Raw genomic sequence first — 12,255 nt, 5'->3', positions numbered from 1 at the left:
CCTGAACCACTGGGGATAAATTGAAATGTTCCCACAACCTATTGATTCACTTTCAGAGACTCTTCATCTCATGTTCTTTATATTTATTGCTTAATTTTTCCCCTTTTTGCATTTGCATGGTTTGCTGTCTTCTGCACGTTTGTTATTGGGTGCGACCTTTCATTGATTTCAATGTGTTTCACTGTGTACGCCCGCAGGAAAATGAACCGCATTGTTGGCGTAGATGCACTTTTATAATAAATTTACTTTGAGAAGGGTCAGGGGAGAATGGCCAGACTGGTTCAAGCTGACAGGAAGGTGACAGTAACTCAAATAACCACTTGTTACAACAGTGGTGTGCAGATGACCATTTCATAGTCATAGTCATACTTTATTGATCCAGAGGGAAATTAGGTTTCGTTACAGTTGCACCAACCAAGAATAGAGTATAAATATAGCAATACAAAACCATAAATAATTAAATAGTAATGTGTACATTATGCCAGGAAATGAGTCCAGGACCAGCCTATTGGCTCAGGGTGTCTGACCCTCCAAGGAAGGAGTTGTAAAGTTTGATGGCCACAGGCAGGAATGACTTCCTATGACGCTCTGTGTTGCATCTCGGTGGAATGAGTCTCTGGCTGAATGTACTCCTGTGCCCAACCAGTACATTATGTAGTGGATGGGAGACATTGTCCAGGATGGCATGCAACTTACACAGCATCCTCTTTTCAGACACCACCGTCAGAGAGTCCAGTTCCATCCCCACAACATCACTGGCCTTACGAATGAGTTTGTTGATTCTGTTGGTGTCTGCTACCCTCAGCCTGCTGCCCCAGCACACAACAGCAAACATGATAGCACTGGCTGCCACAGAAATGGACATGTTGTGAATGGACAACATGACAAACCATGAAGTGGATGGGCGACAGCAGCAGAAGACCACAGACATACAGTACACTCAGTGACCACTTGGTCAGGCACTGAAGATGCCTAATAAGGTGGCCACAGAGTAATTACATGGGAATAAACCAATACCACTACATGAATGCAGTCAGAGGCAGAGACAACGCATCATATAGAGATATAGAAGTTTTATTTATTGTATATATTTATTTCAACATTCTCAGTCTCCGCAATGCTTTTATTCTCCACCTTCTGCCACCCAGTTCCGCCTGAGACCTCGTGCCCCACATCGAGTGTGGTGGGGCGGTAAGAAAGGACCAGCAATTCCCCACAGTGATCCCCCACCCTCCATGTTCAAAGACCCAGCCGCTCTTCCCTCAGCTGATCAACGTTTCCCGACCTGATCTTCACCCTCAAATGTAAACCTGAGTAGTCGGGGTCAGTAAACTATTCAGCTATGGACGGCAGCACATAATTACTTTCCAACAAAGCCAAACTCAACACTGGGATTAACTCCCTCTACACTGTCCCATCACACACTCCCAGGGTCAGACACAGAGTGAAACTCCCTCTACACTGTCCCATCACACACTCCCAGGGTCAGACACAGAGTGAAACTCCCTCTACACTGTCCCATCACACACTCCCAGGGTCAGACACAGAGTGAAACTCCCTCTACACTGTCCCATCACACACTCCCAGGGTCAGACACAGAGTGAAACTCCCTCTACACTGTCCCATCACACACACTCCCAGGGTCAGACACAGAGTGAAACTCCCTCTACACTGTCCCATCACACACTCCCGGGGTCAGACACAGAGTGAAACTCCCTCTACACTGTCCCATCACACACTCCTGGGGTCAGACACAGAGTGAAACTCCCTCTACACTGTCCCATCACACACTCCCAGAGTCAGACACAGAGTGAAACTCCCTCTACACTGTCCCATCACACACTCCCAGAGTCAGACACAGAGTGAAACTCCCTCTACACTGTCCCATCACACACTCCCGGGGTCAGACACAGAGTGAAGCTCCCTCTACACCGTCCCATCACACACTCCCGGGGTCAGACACAGAGTGAAGCTCCCTCTACACTGTCCCATCACGCATTCCCAGGATCAGACACAGAGTGAAACTCCCTCCACACTGTCCCATCACACACTCCCGGGGTCAGACACAGAGTGAAGCTTCCTCCACACTGTCCCATCACACACTCCCGGGGTCAGACACAGAGTCAAACTCCCTCTACACTGTCCCATCACACACTCCCAGGGTCACACAGAGAGTGAAGCTCCCCCTACATTGTCCCATCATACGCTCCTGGGATCAGATAGAGAACGAAGCTCCCTCCACACCACTCCATGGGTCAGACAGAGAGTGAAGCTCCCTCCACATTGCTCCGTCACACACTCCTGGGTCAGATAGAGAGTGAAGCTCCCTCCACACACGGTGTTCCAACCTGGGGTCCATGAACTCCATCGGCTCCGTGGCATAAAAAAGATTGGGAACCCCTGTACTACACTGTCCCATCACAGACTGTCAAGAGTGAGACACAGAGTGGAGTTGTCCCACCAACAATGCTCGGACTGGGGAAAGCACTCAATTCTCCGGAGGGGTCTCCGGAGGTCAGTCCTGACCCTCAACCCCTGTTGACCCCAACGCCCCACTGGGTGGTCCCGTAGAGAGATGGCATGCATTGTGCAAACCCTAACACCCCGGCCAGGCTAATAGCACCAAGCATTGAAGTGACCCTTGACCCCACCCTTTCTCCCATCCACCCTGCAGCAAGCTACCCCAGCAAAACCCACCCCAAGCCAGCGGGGTCTCAGATTACCCCCCCCACCCCCATTCAAATACCCCTTCCGGGGCAAGCGGTGAGCAGTCTGGAGTATAAACCCTCCCCTATTTACATGGGCATCATGCAGGTCTGGAAAGTGTCGGCCAAACCCCTCACCCACCCTGTCCAATCATGGAGGACTCGGGGGGGAAGAGGGGAGCAGCCAGCAGCAGGAAGCTCCCCATTTATAAATCCCACTCCCTCCCACAACATATCCCCAGCTGGGAAGCCATGGGCGAAGATGTCCTCCAAGTCTTCGTTGATCAACCCAGCACCCATCACCCAGGATTACAGGAGACGGTGAGGTGCCGGGAGGGGGCAGCTATCAAAGGACAGTCTCCCGGTAGACGCCGATCAGACTGTGAGGGCGGCTGCCCTCCAGCGCGCCGGCCGAGAAGAGACGGTGCATGCTGGAGGCCGAGGAATTGATATCTCCACAGCTCTGAAGGTGGAGGCTTTCCTGGTGCATCAGATGCTGCCTCCCGCTGGCTATTCCCAGGCTCCGGAATACCTGTGGGGAGAGGTGGGGGCAAGCCAGGGATTGGGGGGGGGGAACAGGGTGGGGGGGGAATATGAAACACAAGTGAAGCTCCCTCCCATCACACACTCCCGGGTCAGACACAGAGTGAAGCTCCCTCCACACTGTCCCATCACACACTCCCGGGGTCAGACACAGAGTGAAGCTCCCTCTACATTGTCCCATCACACACTCCTGGGGTCAGACACAGAGTGAAGCTCCCTCCACACTGTCCCATCACATACTCCCGGGGTCAGACACAGAGTGAAGTTCCCTCCACACCGTCCGATCACACACTCCCAGGGTCAGACACAGAGTGAAGCTCCCTCCACACTGTCCCATCACACACTCCCGGGGTCAGACACAGAGTGAAAGTCCCTCCACACTGTCCCATCACACACTCCCGGGGTCAGACACAGAGTGAAGCTCCCCCTACACTGTCTCATCACACACTCCCGGGGTCAGACACAGAGTGAAGCTCCCTCTACACCGTCCCATCACACACTCCCGGAGTCAGACACAGAGTGAAGCTCCCTCTGCACCGTCCCATCACACACTCCCGGGGTCAGACACAGAGTGAAACTCCCTCTACACCGTCCCATCACACACTCCCGGGGTCAGACACAGAGTGAAACTCCCTCTACACCGTCCCATCACACACTCCCGGGGTCAGACACAGAGTGAAGCTCCCTCTGCACCATCCCATCACACACTCCCGGGGTCAGACACAGAGTGAAACTCCCCCTACACCATCCCATCACACAGTTCCAGGGACAGACACCAGGGGTGGCGAAGCCTTTTAAGATTGTGCGCCCAAGTTGACGATAATCTATCAAATTCTCTCGTGCGCCACGGTAATTTTCAGCAACGATCATCATTGTTGATCTGTTGTCGCCAGTACAATCTGCTTTGTGGTGTGTGCTGGGGCAATGGCATCAACACGGGTGTGTCGCCAGTACAATCTGCTTTGTGGTGTGTGCTGGGGTAATGGCATCAACACGGGTGTTGTTGCCAGTACAATCTGCTTTGTGGTGTGTGCTGGGGCAATGGCATCAACACGGGTGAGGCCAACAGGCTCAATAAACTGATAGAAAGGTTGGCTCTGTTATAGGAGTCAGATTGGACACACCGGAGGCTGTGATAGAACAAAGGACCCTATGGAAAATCCTGGCAATTCTGGACAGTATTTCTCACCCTCTGCATGCCACCTTGGCTGAAGGAGCACTTTTAGTAATAGACTAAAGCAACTGCACTGCTCCAAACTGTACCACGTGAAGTCATTCTTACCCTCGGCCATTAGGCTATATAGTGAGTCAGCCTTATAGCCGAGGAAGTGGCTGTTTCAGGTAACTTATTTTTTATTCTTTCTTAATTCTCTTCTAATATTTGTATAAACTGTGTACTTGTAATGCTACTGTGACACTGTAACTTTCTTTGTAATCAATAATGTATCTATATATCATTGATTAATGAATTAGTAGCAATAATTATGGACATTTTTAATGAAAAAGGATGAGTCTTGTTGCTTATTTACATTAATTCATTGTTTCACTGTTAATAAAAGTGTAACAGAGACAGATTTAAATAATTGACGCATTCACGAGGAAATCTGCAGATGCTGGAAATTCAAACAACACACACAAAAAATGCTGGTGAAGCCAGGCAGCATCTATGGGAAGAGGTACAGTCGATGTTTCAGGCCGAGACCCTTCGTCAGGGCTAACTGAAAGAAGAGATAGTAAGAGATTTGAAAGTGGGAGGGGGAGATCTGAAATGATAGGAGAAGACGAGAGGGGAGGGGTGGATCTAAGAACTGGAGAAGGGAGAGGATCATGGGATGGGAAGCCTGGGGAGAAAGAGAAGGGGGCCCGGCCCGAAAAGTCGACTGTACCTCTTCCTTTAAATAATTGAAGCAGTTTAGAAAAATGATTCAAAAATTATCAGCATTACTTTGACAGGAACAATTGAAATCTAGCATACTTTCTCAATAGTAATGTTAATGTATACTGATCGTACACCATGTCTGTGAGTATTTCAGAATGTTTAATCAAACCTCAGGAGAGAGGCACACACTGGGAATCGTCTACTGATGATTGTGCAGTATTGCGAGGAGTTTCACGCCCCATATCCGAGAAAGGATGTGCTGGCTTGGAGAGGGTCAGAGGAGGTTTACAAGAATGATGCCTGGAATGAAAGGGTTAATGTATGAGGAGCATTTGATGGCTCTGGGCCTGTACTCACTGGAGTTCAGAAGAATGGGAAGCGGGGCGGGGGAATCTCACTGAAACCCATCAAATACCGAAAGGCCTAGATAGAGTGGACATGGGCAAGATATCTCCAATAGTGGGGGAGTGTGGGACCAGAGGGCACAGCCTCAGAATATAAGGACACCCCTTTAGAACAGAGCTGAGGAGGAATTTCTTCAGGTGGTTCATTGCCCCGTACGGCTGTGGAGGCCAAGTCATTTAAAGTGGAGGTTGGTATGTTTTTGATCAGCAAGGGTTACGGGGAGAAGGCCGGAAAATGGGGTTGGGAAGGATAATGAATCAGTGACGATGGAATGTTGGATCAGACTCGATGGGCTGAATGGCCTAATTCTGCTCCTGTGTCTTAAATGTCCCTGCAACCAATCAGCCGGCATGACACAGTTCCTGTGAAAACGTCATAAACTGTCATGGTTGTAAAAGGAGTAATTCACTGCTTCACTCAGCAGTAAAGATAATCATTATCTACCTTTTTATTATGGGTGGGGTTTAAAGAATCGAGGAGAGCCACTGCAGAAGAGATTCTGCAGATGCTGGATACCGTGAGAAACACACACAAAACGCTGGAGGAACTCAGCAGGTCGGGCAGCCTCTAGGAAATGAATAAACAGTCGGCGTTTCAGGCCGGGACCCTTCATCAGACCGTCGACTGTTTATTCATCTCCACAGATGCTGCCTGACCTGCTGAGTTGTTGCAGCACTTTTTCGCGTGTTACTAATTGGTTTATTATTGTTCAGTGTACTGTGATACAGTGACATGAGAGACTGCAAACGTCGGGATCTGGAGCAGCGCACAATCTGCTGGAGGGACTCAGTGGATTGAGCAGCATCCACAGATGCAGCCTGACCTGCCGTGTTCTTCCAGCATTTTGTACGTGTGCCACAGGGTTCGCCACCTCTGCTTCACACCACCCTATTAAACACCCTCCGGCTCCCGACCCTGGTTTCCCAGCCAGGCTCACCTGCTCGGAGCCGCTGCCCGCCCGGCCTCTGTCGAGCCGCCGCTTGCCGGCTGCGGGGCCCGGGTCCCCGGGGCCGTGCTCCGCCGCCAGGTTGCGCTTGGAGCGCTGCAGGAAGCGCGCCACCAGCACCCGGGTGCCCCGGCACACCTTCAGGTCACCCAGCGAGCGGGTGCCGTCCTTGCACAGCGCCCGCGGTGCCTTCCCCTTGCCCGCCGGCCTGCGCCGGGAACCCACCAGCCGGCGCAGCAGCTCGGGGGTGGCGTGCCGCGATCCTGGTAGCAGACATGCTTCAGAGCAGGGGGCTGTGGAGAGAACAGGGGGGGGGTGTAGGTGGGAGGGGAAGAGTACATCCAGTTAGTGAGGATCTGCTCTCCAACCACAACTCCTTCCCTGAACTCACCTCCTGGACCCTGCAGAAACCAGGCCCCAGGCTTTAGGCCCATAGTGGGCCGCACAGAGCCTGGGGACAGTGGTGACTCCCCTCCAACTCCTGATCGAGAGGTGGAGGGTGCCTTCTGGATTTTGTCCCCTGCGGCCATCCAGCCACATCTTGGCCTCACATACTCTCCCCTCCCTGCTTCTGCCCCCATGCTTGGGAGTGAGTCCTCATTTCCAGCCCCCTCCCAGTCCTTGGGGAGCAAATCTGCCTGCATTCCCAGCCGGATTATTGAGAAAAACACAAGATTGCCAGTGAAACCCCATTGCTCACATCCAGGCCTCCAGAACACCTTGTTTTGCACCCAAGTCTCGTCTTTTTTCCTCTTCTCTCTCTTCACCACATTTCTTTGTTTCTTTATTTAGTAATAAATGGCAGAGTAAACCCTTCTGGCCTTTCAATCCAGCAACCCCTGACAAACTTGATTAACTCCAACAAACCCGATTAATCCTAACCTAGTTGCGGGAAAATTTAAAATGACTAACTAACCTATCCGGTACGCCTTTGGACTGTGGGAGGAAACGGGAGCACCCGGGGAAAACGCACGTGTTCCACAGGGAGGATGGTGCCAGAATCGAACTCTGAACTCCAGGACGCATCGAGCTATAATAGAGTCGTGCTAACTGCTACACTATTGTGGCACCTTGTTTCATTCATATTCCATGCGCTAGCTGTACCCACGTGTCTGTGAAGCTGGTGCGAGCGACTCTTTCCCTCGTACCCTGCCTGAGCTCATGTCTGAAATCTCCGTTTGGTCTCCCAACCCAACTCCTGGGCTGGCCCGAGGGAAAAGGTTCTGACTGTCCATCCTGACAATGCCTCCAATAACTTATAAACTTCTACCAGGTCTCCACTTACCCTCCAGAGAAAACAACCCAGGTTTGTCCACCCTCTCCTTATAGCTCGCACCCTCCAGCCCAAGGAGTGTCCTGGTGAACCTGGTCACTTTACAACTGAGGTGAGGAGGAATTCCTTGACAATATTAAATCCATTGGTTCCTTAAGGTTGTCAGATCCAGATAGGTAATGGGGATTAGCTCCCGCTGCCTATTAAATACTCCTTATGATGGCGTGCATCTCAGATAACCTCTGACAACCAAGTACGAGGAAATCTGCAGATGCTGGAATTTCTAGCAACACACACAAAAATTGCTGGTGAACGCAGCAGGCCTGGCAGCATCGATAGGGAAATTTAGCAAAGGAAAAGTGGGGGACAGATACCAGTATAGGCTTGGAACATGGATTGTTCCACAAAGCCAACAAAGAAGATGGCGGCGCCACGCTGTGCGCAGCCTCTCTGGTGAAATGATATTGTATTTGTTAAATAGGGGCCGTGGACAATTCTGATTTGATGGAGACAGCCGTGAGAGCACAGAGGAACATCTGGAGAAACTTCTGAAATGCCTGGTTCGCTGCCGCTGCTACTGTGCGATCGAGAATCTCCGGAGGGAAGGCCCCGAGATCCTCGGCTTTGCCTGCTGCTGGTGGCCGGGGCTGGGGTCGAAGTGTTCGGCAGAGATGGTGCTCGGTGCTCGGTGCTCAGTGTCGGAGCTCGAAGTTTTCGGATGACTCAGTGTCGGGCATGGCAGGGAGAGTTTTCTTCCTTCTCCCATCTGCGTGAGATGTGGGACTTTCGAGAGACTTTGAACTTTTTTACCGTGCTAATGGCCTGTTCTTCATCAACTGACAGTATTGTTGCACTGTTGTAACTATATGTTATAATTATGTGTTTTTTGTCAGTTCTTCAGTCTTGGTCTGTCCTGTGTTTTGTGATATCACACCGGAGGAATATTGTATCATTTCTTAATGCATGCATTACTAAATGACAATAAAAGAGGACTGCGTGTCCTCATAATCTAATCTAATCTAAAGGCAGGCATAGCTGGGACCCATACAGGTGCCCATGGCTACACCTTTAGTTTGGAGGAAGTGGGAGGAGCCAAAGGAGAAATATATATATCCTATAGATGGGGCCTGGCCTGCTGCGTTCACCTGACAACCAAGTACAGCTCCTGACCTTCACACGGGGCGGTTGAGCCTGCCAGAACTGTTTGAACTACAGGAGAAGGGGCAAAGGTGTGTTACTGATGCCCTTGGGCAGATGGGGCTCATCAGGCATAGCTGACAGCCGATCCAGGAGAAGGAAAACTCTGATCTCAAACCTCCGCTGCCTTGCAGCTTTACCCACTCATAGGGAGGTCTTTGGGAGTGAACCCCAAGGGAAAGCCTGGGAGCTGGAGTCCCTGAGCCCTTACGTTGAGTTCAACGCTGACTGGCAGCTCCTTCGACACCACTGGTGCCAAACTGTGACGGTCTCTGCTCTTCTTTTGAATGGTGAGGGGGAGCCTGCTGCACAGGCAACAGCTTGCTCTCCGTATCGTATTGCCCTGGCTTGCGTATCACATAGACAGCCCGAAGGTAATGACCATGGTTGACCCTGACCCCTCAATAAACTCTGAACACAATCTACAGTATGTACTGCTGCAGCTCACTGAGACTCCTGAGGCTGCACTTAACAAATCCACCACCCCTACCAACTGGAGTGACAAGGACAGGGAAGCTGACCTCCAAGTCACATGATACACTGACTTGGAAATATATGCTTGTTTCCTCGTTTCTTCACTGTCAATGGATCAAAACCCTGGATCTCTCTCCCTGTGGATCCGCCCACCCCTCATGGACTGCAGTGGGTCAAGAATGCACCTCATCACCACCCGACATCCCTATAGAACAGGGACGAGGAGGAATTTCTTTAGCTAGAGGGTGGTGAATCTGTGGAATTCATCGCCACAGGCGGCTGTGGAGGCCAAGTTGCTGGGTGTGCTTAAAGCAGGGATTGATAGGTTCTTGATTAGTTAGGGCGTCATCAAAGTTTATGGGGAGAAGGCAGGAGAGTGGGGTTGAGATGAGATTGAATGACAGAGCGGACTGGGGCCAAGTGGTCAAATGTTTAAAAAAGAAGAAATTCACCAAGATGTTGCCTGGGATGGAACTGTTCAGTTACAATGAGAAATCACAGAGGGTGTGTCTCTTCTTCCTGGAGCAGAGGAGATTAAGGGAAGACATGTCCAACGTACATAAAGAGAAGAGGGGTTAAAGTTAAAGTCTGTCCCGAGCCTTGTGGCCCATCAGGCCGGTCTTTATGCCGGTTTCTGTGGCGCGAAGCGACTGAGAGTACGAGACTCCCCCCCCCCGGATAGGACGCCAGTCTATCGTGAAGTTAACCCCCAGCATTTTCAGCTGGGTGGCTGAGACTCGAACCCACAACCTTCAGATCACGAGCCCAACGTCCTAACCACTTGGCCACGCACAGATAGATAGAGTAGACTGCAGGAAAATACTCCCCAGATCAAAGGGAAATAAAACTGAAGGACACAGATTTAAGAAAAGGAGGACGGGATTGTTGGAAAGCAAACACTTGATTAAACAAGGCAGAGCAGGGTACAGCCCAGGTGTTGCTGGATGGGATTAATACAGTTGGGTGCCCACTGGTTGAAGTGGACTAGATGGGCTGTATGGCCTGTGTTTCTGCTGTGTGATGATATTACATCCACCCTGTCACTCTTACTGATCCTCCCTGTTGCTGTCAGAAGAGTTCAGGATTTGTCCAGGTAGGTATTCTCTGTAGATGTCAGGACCTTGGAGGAGGGGGGTTTGGGGCACTGCTGGTGGGGTGGTTCAGTGCCCAGAGATGGGGGATGCAAGGGACCCCAGAATCCCGAGACCAGTCTTACCTGTGTCGGTTGAAGTCTGAGATGTGACGTCCTCTGGAGTTTTTGACCTCATGGTTACATCTGGAAATAAATCAAGAATGGTTTATTGAAGCAATATGTTCTCATTACCACCACCACCACCCCCCCCAGCCATCTACTGGTCCCAGACACCCTCAGAGCACAAGGGGACACTATTTGTCACATCTACATTGAACCATACGTAAAGTGAAATGGGTCATTCACATCGACAATCAACACAGTTCGAGGATGCGCTGGGGGCAGCCTGCAAGTGTCACTGTGCTTCCAGTGCCAATGTAGAAAGCCCACAATTACTAACCTTAACCCATACTGTTGGAGGAAACCAGAGCACCTGGAAGAAACCTACACGGTTACGAGGAAAACATACAAACTCCTTGCAGAGGGCAGCAGAAATTGTAAAGCGATTGTGCTAACTGCGAAGCTACCGTGCTGCCCTAAGCTTATATAACTTGTTTGTCTTTGTAATGCACTATGCTGCTGCATTTGTACCCTGTGTATGTGTGGCCCTGACCATGAACTTGACCCTTTCACTCCCTTTACATATCAAAGTCCAGCGCTGACAGCACTTACTGTTGCTTCTTATCTCTCTCCAGCAGCTGTTTGCTATCTTCACACTCCCTTCTGCCACCTCCCTGCATCTGCTATCTCTCTCTCTCTCTCCTGTGCCTTCATCGCTCATCCAATTGCCACTGTCTCCCAAGTTCATCCCTTTCTCCTCCATTGCACCACGTGCCCACCATCTTTCACCCCTCCATGGTCTTCCAGTCGCCCATAGCCCTGTCTCACAACACCTCCTCTCTTCCCTGTGCCGGCTACCTCCCCCTCTCCATTCTCAGTCCTGACACAGGGTTTCAAATCAAAACATCAGCAATTCCCACAGAAGCTGCTTGATCCACTGATTTCCTTCAAAAGGCTGTCTGCATGGACCTTGGGCTTATTTTTATTCTAATTCTGTAAAGAATGCACAAGAAGGTACAGGAGCCAGGTTCAGGAACAGTCATTACCCCATAACCACCAATTCTTGAACCAAATGAGATAACTTCACTTAACCCATAAATTGAAATGCTCCCACAACCCAAGGACTAACTTTCGAGGACTCCTCACCTCATGTTCTCAATATTTAATGCTTACTTATTATTCTTTTTGAATTTGCTCAATTTGTTGCCTTCCGCCCAAGTTGGGGTGGTCTTTCAAATCTCTTACTAACTCTTCCTTCAGTTAGTCCTGACGAAGGGTCTCGGCCTGAAACGTCGACTGCACCTCTTCCTAGAGATGCTGCCTGGCCTGCTGCGTTCACCAGCAACTTTGAAGTGTGCTGCTTGAACTTCCAGCATCTGCAGAATTCCTGTTGTTTGGGGTGGTCTTTCTGTTATGAATGTTGGATTTATTGCGTATGCCCACAAGAAAATGAATCTCAGGGTTGTAGATAATAAATTTACTTTGAACGTTGATTTCTGTTTAATTGATGCTTTTTCTTGTGCGTGCTGTTTATGATGTGCCTGTGATGCTGCTGAAAGTTTCACAATACACCTGTGCGTACACGGACTTGTGTACGTGACAGTGAGTTCGACTCTTGTGTCCACGTGTGTATTCAGCCCG

The 12,255-nt window shown here is 50.4% G+C and overlaps 1 protein-coding gene across 1 annotated transcript in view; it reads right to left on the bottom strand.

The window, feature by feature from the left end:
- Positions 1-370: 370 nt before the first annotated feature.
- Positions 371-12,255, bottom strand: part of LOC140212045 (protein ENTREP3-like) — a 28,090-nt gene continuing 16,205 nt past the window's right edge. Inside the window, exons 10-12 of the mRNA XM_072282494.1 lie at positions 10,639-10,698; positions 6,470-6,771; positions 371-3,237 (exon numbers count right to left, since the gene is read on the bottom strand). Of these exons, the coding sequence (XP_072138595.1) occupies positions 3,052-3,237; positions 6,470-6,771; positions 10,639-10,698 (548 nt within the window). The 3' untranslated portion in view covers positions 371-3,051. The remainder of the gene's footprint in view (positions 3,238-6,469; positions 6,772-10,638; positions 10,699-12,255) is intronic.

The sequence above is a fragment of the Mobula birostris genome, chromosome 2 (assembly GCF_030028105.1).
Source record: "Mobula birostris isolate sMobBir1 chromosome 2, sMobBir1.hap1, whole genome shotgun sequence".
NCBI classification, from domain to species: Eukaryota; Metazoa; Chordata; class Chondrichthyes; order Myliobatiformes; family Myliobatidae; genus Mobula; species Mobula birostris.
Note: the sequence above shows the minus strand (reverse complement) of the source record. Positions and strands in the feature narration are given on the sequence as shown.